The following is a 22,534-nucleotide window of genomic DNA, read 5'->3' on the forward strand; positions in this document are numbered from 1 at the left end:
TAGGTCTCTTAGAGGGGGAAGGGTGGCTTCCCCTCATTAGAGTAATAAGGTCCTCAGCCATTCTTATCATTTGTTTTTTAGGCATAGGGGCCTGACCATGTGGTCTGGGCACTGGTTTTTTAGACATAGATCGAGTTTTAGGCCTTGAAGAAGAAGATGGTGTCTGTTTAATATGCAAGTCAGTAGGCCTCAATACACCCTCAGAAACCGGTGCCTGCACAGCGGCTCCGGACCCATCCAAGGTAGAGACATCCACAGCTTCCACAGTCGAAGAAGCATCTCGCGGCATACCGGACTCAGAATTGGTCTCAGTAGAGGCCTGCGAATCTGAAGTAGCAGGTATCAGGGGCTGCAAAAGCGCCTCACTGAGTACCGGCGAACTGGCGACTAGCTTAGGAGAAGCGTAGTCGGCACCTTTGGACCTATGCGGTCTGTCTCTATCTTTATCTTTGCATTTTTTCAGAATGTCGGTAGTCGGGTGGCTTACCGAAGCCATTTCTGGATAACTGAACTGAGTACCAAAATATCTGGATGTGAAAATGAACCGACGACGAATAGTACGAGGTTTGAATAAGGCACAAAACAGACAGCGAGGTACGTTGTGGTCTGGGCCTAAGCAAGGAATGCAGTACGAATGAAAATCTTTATGAGGTATTTGCTTTCCACAAGAAATACAATTGTTAACTTTTGCTGACATCGGTTTAGAGCAAGAAAAAGTATCTAGCGGGTACTTAGCTTAGTTGAAGACTTCGGATCTGAAACTCGAAAACGAAAATTTCAGGAGTCGGCCGACCGGCACTTGCGAACTGCTTCTGCTACCGCATGGCAAGAAAGACTGGTAAAATTGCGTCAGCTGCATGCTTTATACCCCTGACTACCTGACATCATGGAAGATGAGACAGCAACCGACACAGGACGCAAGACTTTGATAATCAGGCTGACTGAGGGCTACTGCAAGCAGAGAACCCAAATATGACGACTGCAACACGAAGAACATCAAGTGTTCTTCTCTGGTTAATTCATAGGTGTGTACTAGGCTAATGGCCCTGGAGCCTTTACAAGCCTAGCCCATAGATGTGCCCTGGCATCATGCCACCCGACAAACAAAAGACCAACTATTTTACAAATTCAGAATTTTTTTTTAACCATGTTGAATCCATTTACACACCTATTATCCCTTGAGGGGTTACCAAGTCTGACCAGGTTTTGATGTCCTCAAACTTCACCTTGACAAGGTTAGCTCGCTTCAGTTTTTCAGCTGGAAAATCAGTCAGGCTATCAACACTGCTAAAGAAGAGAGTCTCTAGTACGGCTCCTGCTTCAAGTGCATCACTGATCAAACGCCTCCCTTCCAAAAGAATCTTCCCATGCTTTTCACGAAACTTCTTTGACTTGGAAATGGTAACTACCTTCCTAAAGGGGAAAAAAAAATAAAGATGCTAAAACCTGGTTAATCCTTCAACAAGTTTCCAAACGCAGTACATTTAAAGGGCTGATTTGTAAACACTTATCCTGTCATGAAGAAGCTTCAATGTAATAGTTAACATAGACAAGGAGGGGCACACACACACACACACACACACACACACACACACACACACACACACGCACACACACACAATGCACGCACACACACACACACACACACACACACACACACACACACACACACAACGCACACACACACACAACGCACACACACACACAACGCACACACACACACACACAACTCAGAACAGGTACATTTCCACTGATGACTACTTGGTAGTTTGGTGCTGCAGGTCATACTTTAAGGAAATGCTTTCTGACTGGGTACCTACTTCTATAAGCCAGGGGATGTGCAAGTATACTCATCTCAGTGCATAAAAAATACTGCCTGTCATTAACAATAAAGTGTGCACAAGAACAGAGGACAAAGCTTGGAAGCTGGAAAGCATTGATTTGCTAGGTTTGCTTGCTATTAGGAATACTAACCAAGTAAATTTTTTTCACCTTTGCTCTAAGCTGTTTAAGACTGAATGATTGCAACACTGGAGACTGCTAAGGAATACATACTTTGCACAAAAGTTTGGACCGACTGTAGCTGGCACCCTGCATGTATAACTATATCTCTCAGTCTGCAGTATCTCAATCTCCCTCACACTTTCACACTTTTGAGTCACAGCCAACTCCTACAGTGACCCCATGAACAGCCACCACCATCCAATATGGTTTACAACGCAAAGGGGGAAATGGAAATAGACTGCAAGGGCTTTCTTCTGCATCACACACAAACATACAGACAACTGAGAAGTTGTCAATTCACCTACTGCATGGATTTTGGAATGTGGAGGAAACCAAAATAACCTGAAAATATGGAGCCTCTGCAGAGAAACACCCCAGCCAGGAAATGAAACTACAGAACCTCTCTTGGTGTGAGGTGACAATACTACTCACTCCCCAATCTGAAGTATATTACACTATAAATTATTTCAACTAGATTACTATAAATACAATTCCCCTGGAAGATGACCACATTGGCAATAAAAGATTTAAACGTTTCGCAGTGAAAGATTTAAACGTTTGAAGAGCATTTTCGAACTTATATAACCAATGCTTAACAGCTGACATATCTCGATTTCCACCTTAACACGGACTACCTTAAACACAAAAATGGAATTAGGACAATGTGTGGTGAGTTGGGAAATGTTCTTTTCTAAGACTGGTAATGAAAGTCAACAATCAAGCAAAAACTAACAATCTGACAATTTACAATAACCAGCATTAAAGCAGATGTTTAAAACTTTGCAGATGTTCACACCTTGATTTTACAACACTCCAAACCTGTACCCCCCCTGTATGGTTGAACAATGATTAGAAGCTCACAGCTGATATGACTCACCAAATCTGAGACTATCTGACCACCACAATCAACATTCCAGAGCTAAGTACCCAATGGTCAGTGCCTTCCTACCCCCCTTAAGACGCTCTTCTATGGCATGTACTTTCTTTCAGCATACAATTAAAAAATGATTAAAAGTCTACATACAATCCATGTGTCATCCAGCCCTTGCAGCTGTCCTGCACTTTTTCCTATATTTATTAACTTACATTATTTTTTATTTATTTGTTACCAGGATCTCTCTTCTTCAGGGGTGACTCAGAAACACTGCCTGTTTAAGTGACTTGCTCAGAGCTGCACAGAAGGGAAATGGAGACTGAGAGAATGAAAACCTAGACTTATGGAAACAGCCTTTTAAGAGCTCACAGCCTTAATCATCTGCATTATAAGACAGACTTATGGAAGCCAGTTGTACAAATGCATTTTTCAATGTACAGAAAATAAAAACCTTTCAAAACTTACATTTAAATTTATAAATGCAGACTTTTCATAAAGGCAATGCTCATGCAAGGCACTGTGTCACTACACATCCAAGTATGCTGCACCTCAGGAAAAAAAGTGTATTTTCCCACAATATCACCATTTGACAAATGTGATTTCAGCTAACTGTGCATTACCACACAACAAACCATCTCTCAACTTAATAGCTACTGTAGTTTTCTGCTTTATCAGCCCTCCAGAAGTTGGCTTGGTATCTGCTCCACATATAATGCCTCATATAAAACCTACACCTGCTGGCATTCCAGTCCCCTTTCCTTACTTCAGAGTACTACCACCACCTACCGCCAGAGCTCATATTATACACCACACTTTGGTTCCACCCACTCTTCACTGGATACATATCCAGTAACTTATCTCTTTCCCATGTAATCCAGGTCCTTCAAAAGCCTTGTCGTCATGTTAGTTGACCTTCTCAAGGTTGAAAAGCATACTTGAACTAAGGCTTTACCAATACTCTAATCAGACAGAATATCCTCCACATCTCAAAGACCTGTAACCAGGAAGATGAAACTCAGCATCCAGTTCCTCCAGTCAGCTTTCTCTTCATCTCCCTCACAATGTCCAAACAGATATTCATTCTGTAAGTGATTAAACAAGTCCCTCTTCTCTTTCTCCACCCTTCTTAATAACACATCCGCAACATCACTAATACGCAAGACATTATTTCCTCCTAGGGTAAGTGACACCCCCCACCACCACCACCATCACAACTATTTCCTCCCAGTAAGTGACACCCCCCACCATCACAACAATGAAGTATAGCACATTACAAACAAGCCATTATCTACTTCCCTCTGTTCCCACTTGTTCTATTAAACATCACCCTACAGACAGGTGAGGTCTTTCAATAAGATGGTTATGCCATTTTCTCATTTGCTAGTTTTGGTGGATAAAATCATTGACTTTCTAAACTTAAAATGATGCATCAATTCTTTTTTGCATACACATTATTTTTTCATATTTAAACCAGAAGCAAACAATGCTACTAAACCAGTACACTGGCACTATATATCTCCTGTTCACCTTCTCCACACATTCGCTATACTAAAACCCAATGCATTTCTTTATCTGCTTAATCAGGAATATGTACATATTGACAAATACTAATCTAATAACAGAATTAGTCAAATAAGCCCAGCTCCCAGAATGCCTTTTAATACTTCAATACTGAAGTAGAAGACCATGGTTGTGAGAGCAGCATTTATTTTACATTTTTCCCGGGAAAGTCTGACTGGATATATGTCCATTTTCAGCGGAGGCCCGGGGAGAAAAGCTCCAGAAAGCAGAGTACAAATACATTAGGAACAATAGAACATTTAGAGATAAGTATAATATGCAGTTTTCAGTAGGGTTACAAAATCATTTCACCCTTACTCTGTGATTTCTCTCCCTCTCTCTTTTTTTTTTTTTAGACACTACATGATTGTGAAGATAGTATAGAAGGGCAGAGGAAAAGGCTGGTTCCTCATGCACAATTAACTGTTGTTGTGATTTCACCTGTAATTTCAATGGGTGCTATTTCTGGAAGTTTGCTTCCTGCAGTATTCCATCAGTAGGTTTAGTTTCTGCAGTCTGCAGTGGATCCACTCAATTATCACAACACATATTAACATGCTGCAGGTACCATTTGTTTACTGAATATCACAATATACACTTAACACAGAAGAAAACTGCACCCTGATCCCTATACAAACTACATACACTAGTTCTTCATGTTTCCTCTGTCCATTTAAGAAGGCCCCACATTTCAACAGCCCCTCCAGAAACAGCACTACGTAAAGACAATACAAGTTAACATGGGTTCATTAAAGCCCGAGTCCAGGTTAACACAAAAGTAGTCAAAAATCTACTTTTTTTTTTTAAAGAAATCTCTTGTGAATACACACCGAGTGCTTTCTCTATTAACAACAACATAGACTTGATCAGAATAGTTATAAAAGGACTAAACCAACCATTTTATACATGCCACACTAAAATCACATGATATCAAATGTCCAACACAGTCTATTTCAGTCTACATGCTATACTTTTCAACACGCAGTTTAATAGAAATTGAACCATTGTTTATACTTAACAGTTTTATTTATCTGAACAGTATTGCATGTGATTACAGTTACTCTCCAATATTTACCTGCAGGGAGTTAGTATTGCTGCCAGACTGCATTTTGTTTTTCACCTAGCACATTTCTCTGAGCATTTGCTGTAAGAATGTAGAATTAATATTTTATTAATGCTTGTAGAACTGTTGACCTATCCCATCTTGGCAGTATACTAAAGACACTTTATTGCTGCCTCAGTGCATTATTAATACCTTTTCTTCTTACCTTCTCACCCCTCTAGCATTCCATCTCTACCTTGCAATTAAGGACCTACCTGGCTTCTAAGGACCCTCTGATCCACTTCAAGTCTCACCAAATTGGACCTTTTGTCTCTACTGCCCAGTGCTTTCTTCTGTTTGCACAGACATTGCAAAGTATGTTTCTCTATTGACCCTTATTGAAAGCAGACCCATTGTATTTTGTCTTGTGATTAAAGCTGTGTAAACTAACTTTCCCACTGAGACAGGAAAGCCAGCAGCCAGGCTCCTCTCCCTGACTAAACACTCCTGATAGTCTCCTTACTGCTGAAACTATCCTTCCCTACCTACTTTTGTTCCCGATTACCTGCTGTACTTTTACTCTGTCCACTAGGAGGCAGTGCATTCTAGCCTTTGTGCCCTCACTCTCTCCCCAGTTATTGCTAGTTATTGCTAGTTTCAGCTCTTATCACTCTCTATTTGCTCCTAGTCCGTACTCTTCTCATCCTCTACCTACCTATCTTAGACTTTAATTCTGTTTGCTTCCCCTTTTCACTATCTTCCATCCCATACCTTACCTGCTTTAGTAAGAAGCTACTTACCTGCTCCACTGCTTCTCCCTGGTCTTCTACTGTTCACTGATTGTCTCTGCTGAATCCTCCACTACTGAATCCTCCACTACTTGCTACTTGCTAGTCATCCTCTCACCCATTTCTAAAGTCCTTGAGAAATGTATCCACCTTCAACTCCTTCCCCATCTCTTGGACAACAATCTACTAACCCCTACCCAACACGGATTCAGACCCCATCATAGTACTATCTACCATCCTTCTCGATCTTTCTAAGGCCTTTGATACTATCTCCCATAACCTACTTCTTACTAAACTATCTAATCTAAACCTTTCTCTCTCTTCACTCAACTGGTTTAACAGCTATCTCTCCAATAGACAACAAGCAGTCAAGTGGAAAAAAGTTACCTCCTCCTTTCTGAATACCCCAACAGCTGTTCCACACGGTTCTATTCTGGGCCCCCTTCTCTTTAATATTTTCATCAATGACTTTTTCCACGCTATCCCTCAGTCTAACATTATACAATATGCAGATGATTCCACAATCATCTGCACTGCCTCATCTATCCCAACTCTTTTAAAGCTAACCCAGGAAGCCTTCTCCACCACTAAAAAGTGGATGAAAGACAACCATCTAGCTCTTAATGCTGCTAAAACCAAACTCATGATATTTACTCCTTCAAAAACTACTAACATTGATCATAAATCATTCTCCATCTCCAGCCAAAATAACATCCCCCTTGAGCTTGTATCAGAAACCAAACTATTAGGAGTTCAAATTGATGACAAGCTTAAATTCAATTCCCATCTACTACAAAACATAAAGAAAACCCACCAAAAACTTGACATGCTCTACCATCACAATCGATTCCTCAGCTCAGCTACTAAGATTACTCTCTCTACAACATTTCTCCTACCCTCCCTTCTCTATGGGGCACCTCTTCTTTCTAACCTACAATCCTCTCTCAAAAATAAACTATCCTCTTGTTACAATAAAATTGCCAAATTCGCCACTTGCAACAAATCAACCCACCATTGTGAACCACTCCACAAACTGAACTGGTTAGAACTACCCAACTACCGCTCCTACACCCAACTCACATATGCTCATAAACTGATTTTCCAACCATCCCTCTGCCCCGCACTCTCTACCTTTAAAATGCACCACACTCAACGACATCTAAGATCAAACAATCAAAACCTCATAGAAATTCACAGACCCCTCCACCCTCCTGGACAAAACATCCTGTCCTTCTCACTAGCATGCTTATGGAACTTCCTTCCTCCCTCCATTCGTACCATTACAAGCCTCCCATCCTTTAAAAAAAAAATCACTCCACTCCCATCTAACCTCCACATGGGCATGCTCCTGCTCTCACCCCTCATAACCTACTCTTTACTCTACTACTCTTTCTCTTCATTCACTCTATACCCCAGGTAGCACTACCCTCATAACCTACTCTTTACACTACTACTTTTCTCTTCTGTCATAACATACTCTTTACACTTTACACTACTACTTTTCTCTTCTGTCACTCAAAATCCCAGGTAGCATTACTCATTGGCTACCAGCAGACGAACTGACTCTCCTCAAAAAAAAAAAAAAATATATATATATATATATATATATATATATATATATATATATAGCATAGCCCGTATAACCTGTGTTTTTTAGCTCTCTCTACATGTTTAATCACATGCATTGTACAAAGTTTAACTCAAATGTAATGTATATGTATATCCTCATCCTTGTGTAATCTGTATGTGGAGCTTTTCTCCCCAGGACCCCATTGAAAACGGGTTCTTCGGGCCCAATGGGCTATCCTGGTTAAACAAATGCAAATAAAATAAAAAAATAAAAATAAATAAATGAAGCTGCCAATACACTTCTCCATTCAGCAATGATCTTACTAATCCTATTTCTGAAATCAGTACCTTTTCCATAAACTATAATAAAATTAGGACAATAATTTATATATGCAGGGCAATAATTTATATATACAAAAAAAAATATATATATATATATATATATATATATATATCTATATATCCATCCAACTCCAAAAGAACGGTGCATGAACCAAGGTGCAACGGAAATATGTAAATAAATAACAACTGCTCTAGCACTCAATACAAAGTCATTACAAAAGGAACCGTTGTGAATATCCAGCCTGTATGCAATGATATCCGGTCAATGTTAGTGTATGACTTTCTGCGTTTCTAGTTATTACACTTTACTGGTGGTTATTCCTTTTTCGTCTGTATTTATGCATTATTACACAAACATTGGCTGGATATCATTGTATACAAGCTGGATATTCACAACGGTTCCTTTGTAATGACTCTGCACTGAGTGCTGGAGCAGTTGCTTATATATATATATATATATATATATATATATATATATATATATATAATGCATACACATACATATATACAGACACACACGCACACATTTATATATATATATATATATATATATATATATATATATATATATATATGTACATATATATATATATAAATATATATATCTGTACATATATATATATATATATATATATATATATATGTGTGTGTGTGTGTACATATATATATATATATATATATGTATACACACATATATATATATACACATATATATATACATATATATATATATATATATATATATATATATATATATATAGAGAGAGAGAGAGAGAGATTTTTTTTGCAAAAAATATATGTCTCATCATAACTTCATCAAACTCAACTTTAAAAATAAGACAAATGGAAAGGGGTGAATGTTTGTCTATATAAAGCAAGATAAATCAAATTATTCATTTCCCAAAATATCTCAATTATCTTACAAGGAAGAAATAGAACAAAGCAAAAACAAAATTTATGAGCTTCCTATATATCAACATCTTTCTTCTGAAACTTCCATCTGTTCTAAATATACTAACAACAGATTTAAAAATATTTCATTATGTTTCTCTTACTAGATAATATACCTATTTATTATATAGATTCCACCATTCATCAATTGCAAACTCAAACATGGGTGAAGCTTTCCAGTGTTCAAGGACCATTCTCTTACTTATTGTAGCTAGGATTATACTATCTTTAAAATGTTCAAATTCAACACTAAAATGATCTAACAACTTATTTTCAACTGCTTTCCATATTTTCAAAATGTCATGTGTTTTTCTAATATTTTAGCAAACCAGCTGGTTTGTAACCACAATGCCAACAAGCTGAAGAATTCATAAAATGCATCACAAAGAGTCTATTCAGAGAAAAATGTATTACGTAATCTTGTATTGTAGTTATTTCTGATAAATGACTTTTTGAAATGGGTTAGTAATTTTAAACACTGTTTAACTTTAAACTTTTTAGATTAATTAATTAAACGGGGAAAGGGATTATCAGTTAGATTATTAATGCATAAACTATATAACATTGATATCTTATTCTTAGTCTTTACAACTTTTTATCTGAGTTATTAACTACTCCATTAAAAACATTCCATTTCATCTCTTATCTATTAGTTCAGTTTTAATGTTGCTTTGTGTGTTGCATTCTAACCAAGTCAAATTATGCACCTCTGGTACCAGCCATCTCATTAAAGGAAAAACAATCAGAGATGATATGTGTTTTTCCAAAGGTAACTTAATATAAAGAATCAGATATAATATTTAGGGAATTCCAATATTTAGAATGCTCTATTAAAATAAAAAAATGGAAGATATACAGCTAATAATCTAAACAAAGGATATTCAAAGTTTACACTTTCAGTAAAAATTAACTGATATAATAAAAGTCCTATCATTGCAGCATTATTAATACATAGGACAACAGTTTTTATTATGTTACAATTCCAAAATGGCTGCACGAGTACACGCATAATTTCAGTTTTCCCTCTGTGAAATCTGAAACTCAGAAAAAATAGCCAGTGAACTTGTCTTTTTGAATAAATTTAAGTAACTGGCTAGTAAGTGCACTCCCTGCATGCCAGCAAAAAAGAAATTCAGAGAACATGAAATGAAATCAATCAAAAAAGGTGAGGTGAAAACACTGACTGGGAAGAATTCTGCAGCTGTTCAACAAAAAGCAGTGCAAGCTCCAGCTTTGGTGCAAGACATGACTTCCAGTAACCTAGAGGAAAAAAATAAGTCAAATGTACTCAGAACTGATTAAAATAAATAAAACACTGACATGGTACATCAACTAAAATAACTAGGCTGGAAAATGGAAGAAGCTTTAAACAATTAGTCAGATAAAATGATAAACTTCAAAAATCAGAGGTCGAAATAAAGAAAAGGCTGGCTGAATACAAAGCTGAGGACACAGCGTGTAGGGAAAACCTGAGATTTTCTGCTGTACCAAGGAAGCTAGAAGAACTGATTACATTAATTTTATGAACGCACAAATAAGCAACTGGATTGGTGTTCCACAGCAGGAATTGTTATCTGAAAGGGCACATCATGTGCATGCTCCAACCCCGGCCATAAGAAAGCAACCTAGACCTTTAATAGTAAAGATGCAATCCAACCAGCAGCAAAAATTGATTCTGACAAAACTGTGGGAGAAGAACTAAGTACTAAAAGCGGGAGACAGTAGTGTGTGTGTGTGTGTGTGTGTGTGTGTGTGTGGAGGGGAGATGATCACTCACTGTACACCAAGCAGAAGAGGAGTAAATTTATTCTAATAAGTTCATAGGTTACTACTAGGCTAACTGCCCTTATGGGTCATTTTTAAGCCTAGCCAATTACCCCATGTCAGAATCAAACCCTGCACCTTGTGTTTCTAAGGTAAGCACCTTAACCATTACACCAACCTCCCACCTAATAAAGTTGATTCCAACTCGCACATCATAGGTTCATAGATTAGTACTATGCTAACTGCCCTTTTGGGCCATTCGAAGCGTAGCCAGTTACCCCATGTGAGAATCAAACCCTGCACCTTCTGTCTTTAAGGTAAACACCCTAACCATTATGTCATCCTCCTAATAATTGTGAAATGTTGAGAAGCAGGCATGAGATTCAAGCTGCTGCATCCAGATATTTTCAGAATATTCTTTCCTGCACAATCAAAATAATTTTTTGATTCAGAACATGCCAAGGACGAAATACAAAAGTTAGTCTAACAAAACGTGAGCTATGGAACAGAAGGATATTCTGCTTCTTGTTGTTCTGGTAATAAAGCCCATAGAGAGACTTTGCCAGTGAAACCTTTTCTAATGTTTTAAAGGAAAATGCTTGAGACACAGAAAAAAAGCACAAGAGTTGGCTAAAAGAACAGGGAATACAGTGGAAATGAAGCAGGGACTGGATGTGGGAGATGGGAATCAACAGGAAGAAAAATAGCAATCAGAATTTGACAAATGTGGAATTACAAAGCATCAATTATATTTGTGAAATATGACAAAAACAAGAAAATCTGGAAATATTGGACTTTTTTGAACTGTTAAACTTGTAGGAGACTCCAAACCATATGCCCTACTTCACATCATTAAATGTTTGGAAGAACATTTAGCAGCCTACTTCACATCATTAATGTTTGGAAGAACATTTAGCAGAGGGGGAGAGGACGGAAAGAGTTAACTCTAAGTAAAACAAAATTGTTTTCTTTTTGTTTTCAATAATCATTTTTATTGTTTTTCAAAACCATAATACAATTCATACACTATTTACATTATGTACAAAATTGCTTCCAGTGTTCAGTTCCAATTCGAATTTCCACATTATACATTAAGAATAGATATTGTATTAATCAAGTAAAGGAAAATGTAAAAATAAACATAAAAACATCTACTATAGACAATTATAAACCAACTCAAGCCAACAATCTGTATTGTTTCTACATCTTCTATCTAGTCTAAGAATGTGTTTGTACACATGCAGAATGTCCTAAAAGAAAGTGGATAGGAACCTCTAAGCAAATATAATGTTAAAGATTTGTTCCCAAATTTTTATACTATTTATACTTTTCTTATTATTACTAATTAATAATTTATGCGCTAAAATATGCTTGATCGCTAACAGCCTGAATTTTTGCCACGATGTCTGTGCTGGGTTCAACCAATTTGAAGCTATATATAATTTCATTAGTAAACTGATATTCATAATTACAATCTTTTTTGATTTGTCCAAATTCTCCGGTGGAATATGTAGAATCAAAAATTCCCAGGTGAGTGTTGAGTTTTGGTAACCCATTTTTTTGTAGCTGCAACTTTAATGAGTTCCACAATTTATAAATGCACTTGCAACTCCAGAACATGTGTAGCAGGTCTGCTGTCTGATCTAAACACTGTGGACATTTAGGTGAATTTTTTGAATCAAATTTATGAAGAGTGAGATGGGTATAATACGCATTGTTAAATATCATCAGTTGAGTAAAGACCAGTTTTTGAAGTGATACGGATTTCAATGTTAAGTTAAACGCCTCTACTATCTTACTATCATCTAGGGATACCAATTTCTCTTTCCAGTATTTCGATAAAAGAATATGATTATTATATTTTCTCTCTTTTATCATTTTATACGCTGAGGATATGTATTTTCTGTCTTGTTGCAATGCTTCCCACAGATGACGCGAAATAACTAGTTTCTCTTTTTTGATTTCGGAACTATTAAAATAATTTATGGCAAGATCTTTTATCTGCCTCATTATAATTAAATAAGAAATGGGAAGATTCATCTCTTAAGATATCCTGTACCGCTACTCCTAAGAAGGGGTATAAATCACTTAGTTAAATCCTTAATAAATGGAAATTTCTTTAAGTCTATCAGTTGATTACCAATAGTCATGTTAGGATTCCCATGAAACGGTTGAAACATCATCATATATTTTAATAGGTTCAAAGAGGCAAACAGAGTTTGAGTTGCCACTGCCCATATCTTGATGTGCTCCATTAAATCGTATTTGCTCAGTGTTCATTTATTTAAAAATGGTACAGCTTTAACATTAATTCCCGTTCCTTTTATATGTTTAGAATTTAGCAGCACCCATTTGGGTGTCCATTTTCTATTTTCACTGTCCAAGTAAGACACCCTTAAAATCCTATTGGCCTGAATCACTGTATAATACATCTCAAAATCCGGTAAATCCAACCCCCCCCCCCCCTAGTTTTAGGAGCCATTAGTTTCTCATAAGATATTCTCGTTTTTCTGGGTTCCCACAGAAATTTCCCCAATCCTATCTGAAACTGCTTAAAGAATGTTTTCGTGATTTTGAGTTGTGCTGCTCTAAAAATATAAAGCATTCTGGGGAGAACGTTCATTTTTATTATCGCTGCTCTTGCCATCATCGGTAGCTTCAATTTACTCCATCTTTTCAAATCCAATGTTATTCGGTCTCCAGTTGCCTTAATATTATTAATAAAGAATTCTCTATTTTCAGTTGAGAAATCAATCCCCAAATATTTTATTCTTTCTTCTGTCCTTACTTGTCCTATCAATGGTAGCATTGAAAAAGGTGTAGGTGTCTTTAGAGGGAATATTTTGTTTTTTTTTAAATTTAGTTTGTAATTAGAAATTCTCTCAAAGTTTTGTATTGCTGTTATTATTTTTTCCGTATCCGACACCAGTGTGGTACTGTATATATTTAGATAGTCTGCAAAAGCGGCCATCCTAACCTTAATCCCAAGAAGTACAGGAAAGTTATAAAAAACATTTTGCTTCATATGAAGAAATAAAGGCTCCAAATACAGATTAAACAGTATGGGAGATAATGGGCATCCCTGTCGAGTTCCATTTTTAATTTGAATCCTTTTGGAGCATTCATGATTTATAGATAAACTAGTGTATGCATTATTATATAACTTCCTTAACGTTGAAATAAAGACCTGAGGTATATTGAAATATGATAATATATCAAATAAATATGCCAAATTAACTCTATCGAATGCTTTTTGAGCATCAATTATTAAAGCATACATGTTCATATTTTTATACTTCGCATAAGATATTAATGTATGAAGAGTTAATGTATTGTCCGTAGTCTGTCTCCCATCTATAAACCCCGCCTGTTCCTCTGATATTATCAAATTTATTATTTTTTTTAGTCTACTAGCTAGAATAGATGTCATGATTTTCATATCAATATTCAACAGTGATATGGGCCTGTAATTGTCTGGATTTCTGGGATCACTATTCTCTTTCAATATCAGGATTGTCCTTGAAGCATTAAAGTGAAGATCATTGCTGCCATTCAAAATGATATAATTAAAAGTCTGTGAAAGTACATTGCTCAGAATCACACTAAAAGATTTATAGAATTCGGAGGTCATACCATCTGGTCCTGGGGCTTTATGGGGCTTCAATTTCTAATTGCCTCCAAAACTTCCTCGACTGTAATCAGTGCAGTTAATTCTCCATGAGAGTCTTTGTCAATACTGGGAAAATTAATTTTCTGTAAGAACTCTTTTCTCTCTTTATCATGAACGTGTATTTGTTGCTCACCATATATCTGATTAAAAATTGATTCAAAAATCTTCATGATATCTGACTTATCAGTATATAAAGTATTGTTATGATTTATTTCAGTAATTAATCGCGTCGATTTCGTCTGATTAATAATACGGGCTAATGCTTTCGAGGGAGTTTGAATGTGATTTGCATATTTAACTAAACTTCTTTGTTCATACAGTGTTAATTTTCTATTATGCATAAGAAACAGCTCTTTCTGACATCTTAGCAACTCATTTTCTGTCTGTTCAGTGTAGTTCCTCATCAACTCCTGGTCCAGTAATTGTATTTTGGTTTCCAAATCCAGTTGTTCTTTATTTTGCAGTTTTTTATAATATGTGGCTTTCTGAATAAATAATCCTCTTAACAAAGTTTTAGTTGTGGCCCATTCTATATCTAATGGATGTTCGTTACGGGGAATATTATATAATAATTGTTTAAGTATCTCCTTAACTTCCTGTACTATATCTTCTTTGGTCAATAAAACAAAATTGTTTTCTTAACAGTGGTACTTTTATAATGCATGGCATAATCTGCATGCTAAGTAAAGCTTTCTCAGTTATTTTTGAGTGTAATAGGGATACTAAAGTAAACAGTTGTCTGTTTTTTTCCTTCTTTCTTTCCCCATGTTCAGTTTTAAGAAATGTAGGCAATGTAAAAAAAGAACAGTATGGTAAAAAAAAGCAGGTTACAAAAAAAAACTGATGTGCTTTTTCTTACTCTGGCATAGGTTAATGCCTGGATTAAGGCCCTTGGCTTGATCTAAGTTTTAAAGGGACACGCAATAAAAAAAAAAAGGAGCACTAAATATTATGTCTTCCACCAGCAAATAAACGAGTGCTTGTAGAGGCAGCTGTGTATGCGATTCTCGGGTCTCCATGGAGACAATTTTATAAGGAGCAATAAAAACAGAATGCTTCATTTTTCAAAGGCTAGGAGATAATGTTTTCTGAAAGCACTCAATCTGTAACAGGAATAAAGATAAGACAAAAGCAGACAGCACTTAGTAGAAGCACAGGTGGTACCATGTGTCTTACTTAGCACTGATACCTTTAGGTTAATCCAAGTCTGCGAGCGTGGCTATCAGTCTGGGACAACTGTTCCTATTAGGATGGTTAAACTTCAATATTTGAAGATGTACATAGCTGTGTACGTTAACTAAGTTAATAATTTCTTTTTTTTTTTTGAGGGTTTTCAGTAAAACAAAAAGTTTGTAACATGTGAAATAGGATCAAATGGATATGACAAGAAACAACTGTATAAAAGATCAACCTGCCAAACATTAGTGTATGCATGCAACACAAGAGAGAGAATTAGACATTTAAAAAAGGCTGCTGCACACAACAGGTGGTAGAAATAATACCTTCTTAACATAATGACACTTTCTATATTATTTTTAGACGTAAATAGTCTCATACAAAAAAGAAAGAGTGGTGAACTATATTAAAAAATGTAGAGTGCAAATAGCTATGCTACAGGAGACGCATTTGAGAAGAACTGGGCATGTGAATTTGATGTAGAAAGGTTTTCAGGATGGTTATCCAGCAGAATACCTGGGACAAAGGAAAAATACTTGTACTAATTGCAACAGGAGCTCCAATAGTGACAGTAAAGGATAAAACGATGATAATGGCAGATCTGTAGTACTAAGGGGCTACTGGCAAGGGAGAAGGATTACACTGACATCTATTTATATTCCATCTAAAGCTGCTATAGTGGAACGCTTTCCAGAAGGAATATTACTTACAGATGGGGACTGAAATTGGATTTGCAGCAGTGAGAAAGTATCAGGGGCAGAAGGGAAAATAAAACCAAAGGGGTAGATTTTTGAAGAAATTTAGGAAAATAGTTGGCATGGAAAATGTGAATTCAGTAGTAGGAGTCTGGAGTGAATTTACGTATTATTCCTCAAGATACAAACACTGGGTTAGGCTAGACAGAACTTATATTTCACAGGAACATGTGCATTTAATTTAAAAGTTTTGATATATATCCATTAACTATTTCAGATCACGCACCAATAATAAATAAAACAAAAATGCAAGGTAATGAAATAAAAATAAGACACTGGTGCTTTCCCACCTATCTTTGAAAAAAAGAGCAATTTAAGGAATGGGTATTGGAAATTATTCAGGAGTTATTAGAGAATATAAAAATTTCTTCTGAAAATATAGCTAGGTAGTAAGCAGAGCTGAAAAATTGTGTGGAAATAAAACAGAGATAAGAATTAACAAGAATCATTTAGAGGGACTGATAAAGGTTAAAGTACTGCAGAATAGGGGGACTCTCACAGAACAAGTGGAGGAGCAATTGCAGAATGCTAAACTGAAAATAAGGGAATATCTCAATAATGTGCATGAGTTTAGAAAGACTGATGATAAGCAACTGTTTTTTTTTTTTTTTTGATAACTAGAGAACACAAAAATTTTTAGTACAACAACTACGGTAACAGACAGTAGAAAGGGTTGTCACCAGGCTTAGGCAACGTACAACAAGGAAGATAACAATAGATTCAGAAGAGGTACTTGAAATATTTCAGAAATTTTATGAAAATATGTATAAAGCAGAGAACTATGGAAATCAAGAAAAAGGTGCAAATGAAAATATTGATGGAAGAATTAAATGTGTCATGATTAGAGGTAGAGGAGGCTCAATTATTAACAGTTAGGCTAGGAGGAGATGACAGCAAAATGGTGATGTATAACCAATCTATAAGAAAGTCCCCAGGAATAGATGGTATTCATGTGGCAGTTTGAAGACAGAAGGGAAGAAAGTGATAAAATACTGTTAAAATGTTCCAGATCTTTAAGAGGAGGAGAAGCACGAACATCCTAGAAGAAAGCTGAGGTGGCCGTTATACTAAAGAGGGTAAAGACCCATCAGATCTAGCTTCATACAGCTCTAAACCAGGACTATAAAAGGTTTACGTCTATAATGGCTAAGTAAATGGCAAAGGTGATGCCAAAACTGATATATATGGGTCAATGTGGTTTTGTGGAGGGGAAGTAAACATTTGACAAAACTAACAGAAGCGTGATGATCCAGAGGGAAGCAGAATGCAAGAAAATACCATTGTTGTTGACAGGTCTAGCTTCATACAGTTCTAAACCAGGACTATAAAAGGTTTATATCTATAATGGCTAAGTAAATGGCAAAGGTGATGCCAAAACTGACAGATATGGGTCAATGTGGTTTTGTGGAGGGGAAGTAAACATTTGACAACACTAACAGAACTGTGATGATCCAGAGGGAAGCAGAATGCAAGAAAATACCACTGTTGTTGACAGGTCTTGATGCAAAAAAGCATTCAACAGAGTAAGCTGGGATTTTATGAGCAAGGCAATGGAAGTCTTTGCATTCCCTTACAAAATTATAAAGTTGATTAGGATGACATATGAGGGGTCGGAGGTGAAAAAAGTGGGTTGGTTCCTCACTAATAATTTCTGTTGGAGCATAGGAACCAGGCAGAGTTATCCTCTTTACCATTTGTTATTTGCATTACATTTAGAACCATTGGCAAAGAAAATAAGAAATATGAAACTCAGAAATTCAAGGATATAATTGGTATGGTAGTCAAAAAAAGCTGGCTTTATTTGCAGATGATATTTTATAACTGATAAAACCAGAAAAGGACATCCGAGTGTTGTAGAACATTTTCAGACAGTTTCAAGTCTTTTCAGGATACAAAATTAATGAAACTAAAATAAAGGCAATAATTGTAAACTATGTACCCACACACAAATTGGATCAGCAATATCCATATTTAAAGGGGACATGATAAAATGATTTACTTAGGAGCATAGATTAAAAAGGAGTCTGCTGTGGCAGCTGAGAATATGTGGGAAGAGAATACAAAAACTGAGAAACTGGAAGCTCTGTTTTATGGATAGCAAGATACAAGCAGTTAAAATGTTTTTAGTCCCTTTAGTTTTAAACACGTCATGCATATTTTTATCAACTAGAGGAGAACAGCTGTTAATAAAGAGCTGAAAGATTTTATATGGGAGAGGGAAGACGGCAAGAGTCAAGTGGGATAAGCTGGTTCTTCCAACAGAACAAGGTGGTTTGGGATTACCTGATTTGAATTGGTATATCACTGCTACACAGTTAAGGCTCCTATACATAGCATAAGCAGAAAGCTATAATTCAAAGTGGAAAGGGATGATGACAAAATGTGTGAAAGTTCAAGAAACAATGAGAGACTGGGATTTTGGATGCAGATCAATAATCATAGCGAATATTATATTTGTAAAGTAGCAGAAAGTATTCCAATAATTAAGCCAACATGGGAATAGAGAAAGAAAATTATGTCCATAGGAATGAATGCAATTAGGGATACAGACAAAAGCAAGAGGGAGCTTGAATATATTGGAGAAAACTGGTAATGGAACCAGGGTATTGGGAGCAAATAATTAGAGAGTGAAAGGTAATAGAATGGGAAGAGGCCAATAATTTATTATCCTTGATAGGAAAGGCAGAGTATAGGCAAAGACAAAAACGGGGATCCTAAATGAAAGAACAGCGCTGGTAGAGCTTTTAGTATAACTTAGAACAGAAGAAGCTGCTGATAAAGGAACAATTAGTACAGCATGTAAAATATTGAATGGTAACTATGAGACTCAAATCAGAGGAGGTAAGAAAGGATTGGGAAGAGAGACTGGATAAGCAATTTACAAAGAAGCAATGGGGGATATGGCTACCAAATTTGCAACAAAGTCTAGAAGATTTTTGATCTTTACACATGATTCCGCGGTGGTGCAGCGGTAGCGTTGTTGCCTCACAGCAAGAGGTTATCCCATTTGATTCTCGGCTGGAGTGCGGGGAGTGCCTTCTGTGTGGAGTCTGCATGTCCTGCCCGCGGTTGGGTGGGCATTCGAAAGACATGCGCAAATGGGCGTGCCTTCGTTGAAGGTTGAACGTCGAGCTGGCACCTCGGCGTTTGTGAAAATCTACTGCCAATCATTAGCGGATCGGAGTTCCGCTGTGGCGACCCCTACCCAGGAAAAGCCGAAAGACAACAACAACTTGGAAGTATTTACATAGGCAATTTTATACCCCAAGTATTTTTCCTCAGGTAGATGGCAAATGTTGGAGGGATAATGGGGAAGAAAGAGTTAATTGGGAACAAAATGTATGTGTGTATAATAAGTTGGCAGAATTTAAAAATCCCCTACAGACAACTTTATCAAAATTCTGATTGATCAAATTGGTATAACTAAGGAAATTACTTTTTTGAGCTAAGATACAAATTCAGAATTGCCTAGACATTGTAAAGCCTTGCCGAGTCTAATTATGGTGGCTGCCAAAAAAGCAATTACTAGAAAATGGAAGTCAAAGAATAAAACAACTGTACTAGAAGTAGTGAATATAGTGACAGAAATAAAACTGGAAAGGGGATTTAGAAAAGGACAGGAGCAAACTACATAGACAAAAATGGGAATTGTGGGAACACTTGCAGAATAACATTTTGGAGGAGGAATGAGGTTTAAAAGAAGGCAGGATTTGAATGTGCTATGCAGTGTTTGACAACAACGATACAAGAAATCTCCAAACACTCGACCCCACCCAGTTCGACTTTGTCAAGGGAAGATCATCCCTGTTAAACTTGGTGGACTTCTTCCAGACAGTCACCAAAGGCCTAGACAACAGCGTATCTGATCTAGACTTGGCCAAGGAATTTGACAGAATCTCCCACTCAGGCATCATTTATAAACTCACCCAGCTGAGTATCAACACACATATTGTCAGGTGCATTGCAATCTGGCTCACTGATAGAACTCATTATGGTCAAAATAGGGGATGCCACTTCACCTCCTCCAGCAGTGGTGTTCCACAGGGATCGGTTCTGGGACCCCTACTGTACTTCTCTGAAGTACAAGACAAAACTAAGGGACTGAAGCTGACAAAGTTTGTTGATGACTGCAAACTGGGAGCAATTATTGAAACCCCTAGCAATGTCAACATCCTGCAAGAATGTCTTACGCAGAGTAATGACTGGTGCCAAAGTCATAGTCTTAAACTTAATGCAAAAAATGCATCATCATTCCCTTTGGCAAAGGTGATGTTCCTGCAAAACTACCACATCAATAGCAATAAGCTAAAGCACATTGTCAGTGGTAAGAGATCTGGGCACACAGGTCGACAGCAACCTTAACTTTGATCACCACGTCTCCAGTGGTAAGAAAGGCATTTTATATTGGTCATCTCATAAGTAAGGGCATTGCCGTCAGAAGAAAGCAGCTATAACCCCCCTGTACCCTTCCCTCCTCAGGTCAATAATAGATTACAACACTCCCTTTGGCATGTTCCTTTCCAACACCTGCAGCAATTGGAGAGACCACAAAGGTTCCTTACAAAGACTTTAATGGAAATGCTGCAAATTCGCAAGTCAAATCACACACGTCAGTCACTCAGAAATTTACCCCAGAGGGTTCACCTGTTTCCCTCTCGGATAGGGGCCATGGGTGCCGATTTTAGTGTCTGGTTAAACCAGACACCCTTGGGAACACGGGTTGAACTTGGCTAGGCTTGTAAAGCCCCTGGGGCCACGAGCCTAGTAACCTCCTATGATCCTATGACTAACAATGACTGGATAGATTATCAGTGATGTATAATGTTTCCAACTAAACATATGTCAATATGGTTTGTTCTCATTTATATAAATGTATGATTGCCTAGGTCATATGCGATCATTTAATACAGATGTTTCTTGTTTAAAGAAAAAAATCATTTAATAAAGATGTTTCTTGTTTAAAGAAAAAAACATTTTGTATGTTTAGCCAAAGCAATTGTAGAGTCATTCTTCCTTACTGCATAAATATATTGAACATTTTGTTGTTTCAATCTATTTCCTTACATAAAATGCAGAGCATGAAAAGACATGCTGCCATGTACATAACTCCTGATGTAGTACAATTAAAAGTGCCTTTTATGGTTGCCAGTTGTATAGCTTGAGATTACCCAGTAGTATGAACTTACTTTCATGGATGTATTTACATTGTTTACAGGATTCACAATGAAACATACATAAAGGCTGATTGTCACTCATTCAAGTCCGTGTTTAATACTAAAGCCACCTTTACTAGGTGAATTTTGGTTTGACACCATCTCTATCAATTAATCCACCAAAAAAAAGTCACCAGTGTTTATGAACAATCTGTATATCACAGTTGTCAACTGAAAATGTCAGACATGCGGCTTTGTGAACAAGTCCGTGTTTAATACTAAAGCCACCTTTACTAGGTGAATTTTGGTTTGACACCATCTCTATCAATTAATCCACCAAAAAAAGTCACCAGTGTTTATGAACAATCTGTATATCACAGTTGTCAACTGAAAATGTCAGACATGCGGCTTTGTGAAAGTCTGACAAAATTCCTATTACTAGTATCATTTAAAGCCTGTACTAATCTTCTACAATTTAACCAAGCCACTGGGGATGCACGAGCCAGTGTATTTCTTTGTACCAGTCCCAAGCCCGGATAAATGGGGAGGGTTGCGTCAGGAAGGGCATCCGGCGTAAAACTTCGCCAAAACATTTCATGCAGTCACCAAGAAAATTTTTTATACTGGATCGGTCGAGGCCCGGGTTAACAACAACTGCCACCAGTACTGTTAGCCTACAGGGTGCTGGCGGAAATTGGGCTACTGTTGGCCGAAGGAGGAGAAGAGGCGGAAGACATGGCCGAAGGCAGGAGGAGAGGAGAAAGGCTAGGACTGTGGTAGTGAGGGTCGGAACTTTGAATGTTGGCAGTATGACTGTTATAGGGAGAGAGCTAGCTGATATGATGGACAGAAGGAAGGTTGGTATATTGTGTGTGCAAGAGACCAG

General features: G+C 37.0%; 1 protein-coding gene across 3 annotated transcripts in view; it reads right to left on the bottom strand.

Annotated features, from left to right (window-relative positions):
• Positions 1-22,534, bottom strand: part of MRM3 (mitochondrial rRNA methyltransferase 3) — a 185,483-nt gene that overhangs the window by 146,636 nt on the left and 16,313 nt on the right. For 2 of the 3 annotated variants that reach the window (XM_044054315.1, XM_044054316.1), the window contains exon 2: positions 1,169-1,413. The exons of the other annotated variant lie outside the window; for it this stretch is intronic. In XM_044054315.1, coding sequence (XP_043910250.1) covers positions 1,169-1,413 — 245 coding nt within the window. The remainder of the gene's footprint in view (positions 1-1,168; positions 1,414-22,534) is intronic. 3 annotated transcript variants of the gene reach the window in all.

Source organism: Protopterus annectens, chromosome 13.part0, assembly GCF_019279795.1.
Source record: "Protopterus annectens isolate FY-2018-M chromosome 13.part0, PAN1.0, whole genome shotgun sequence".
NCBI lineage: Eukaryota > Metazoa > Chordata > Ceratodontiformes > Protopteridae > Protopterus > Protopterus annectens.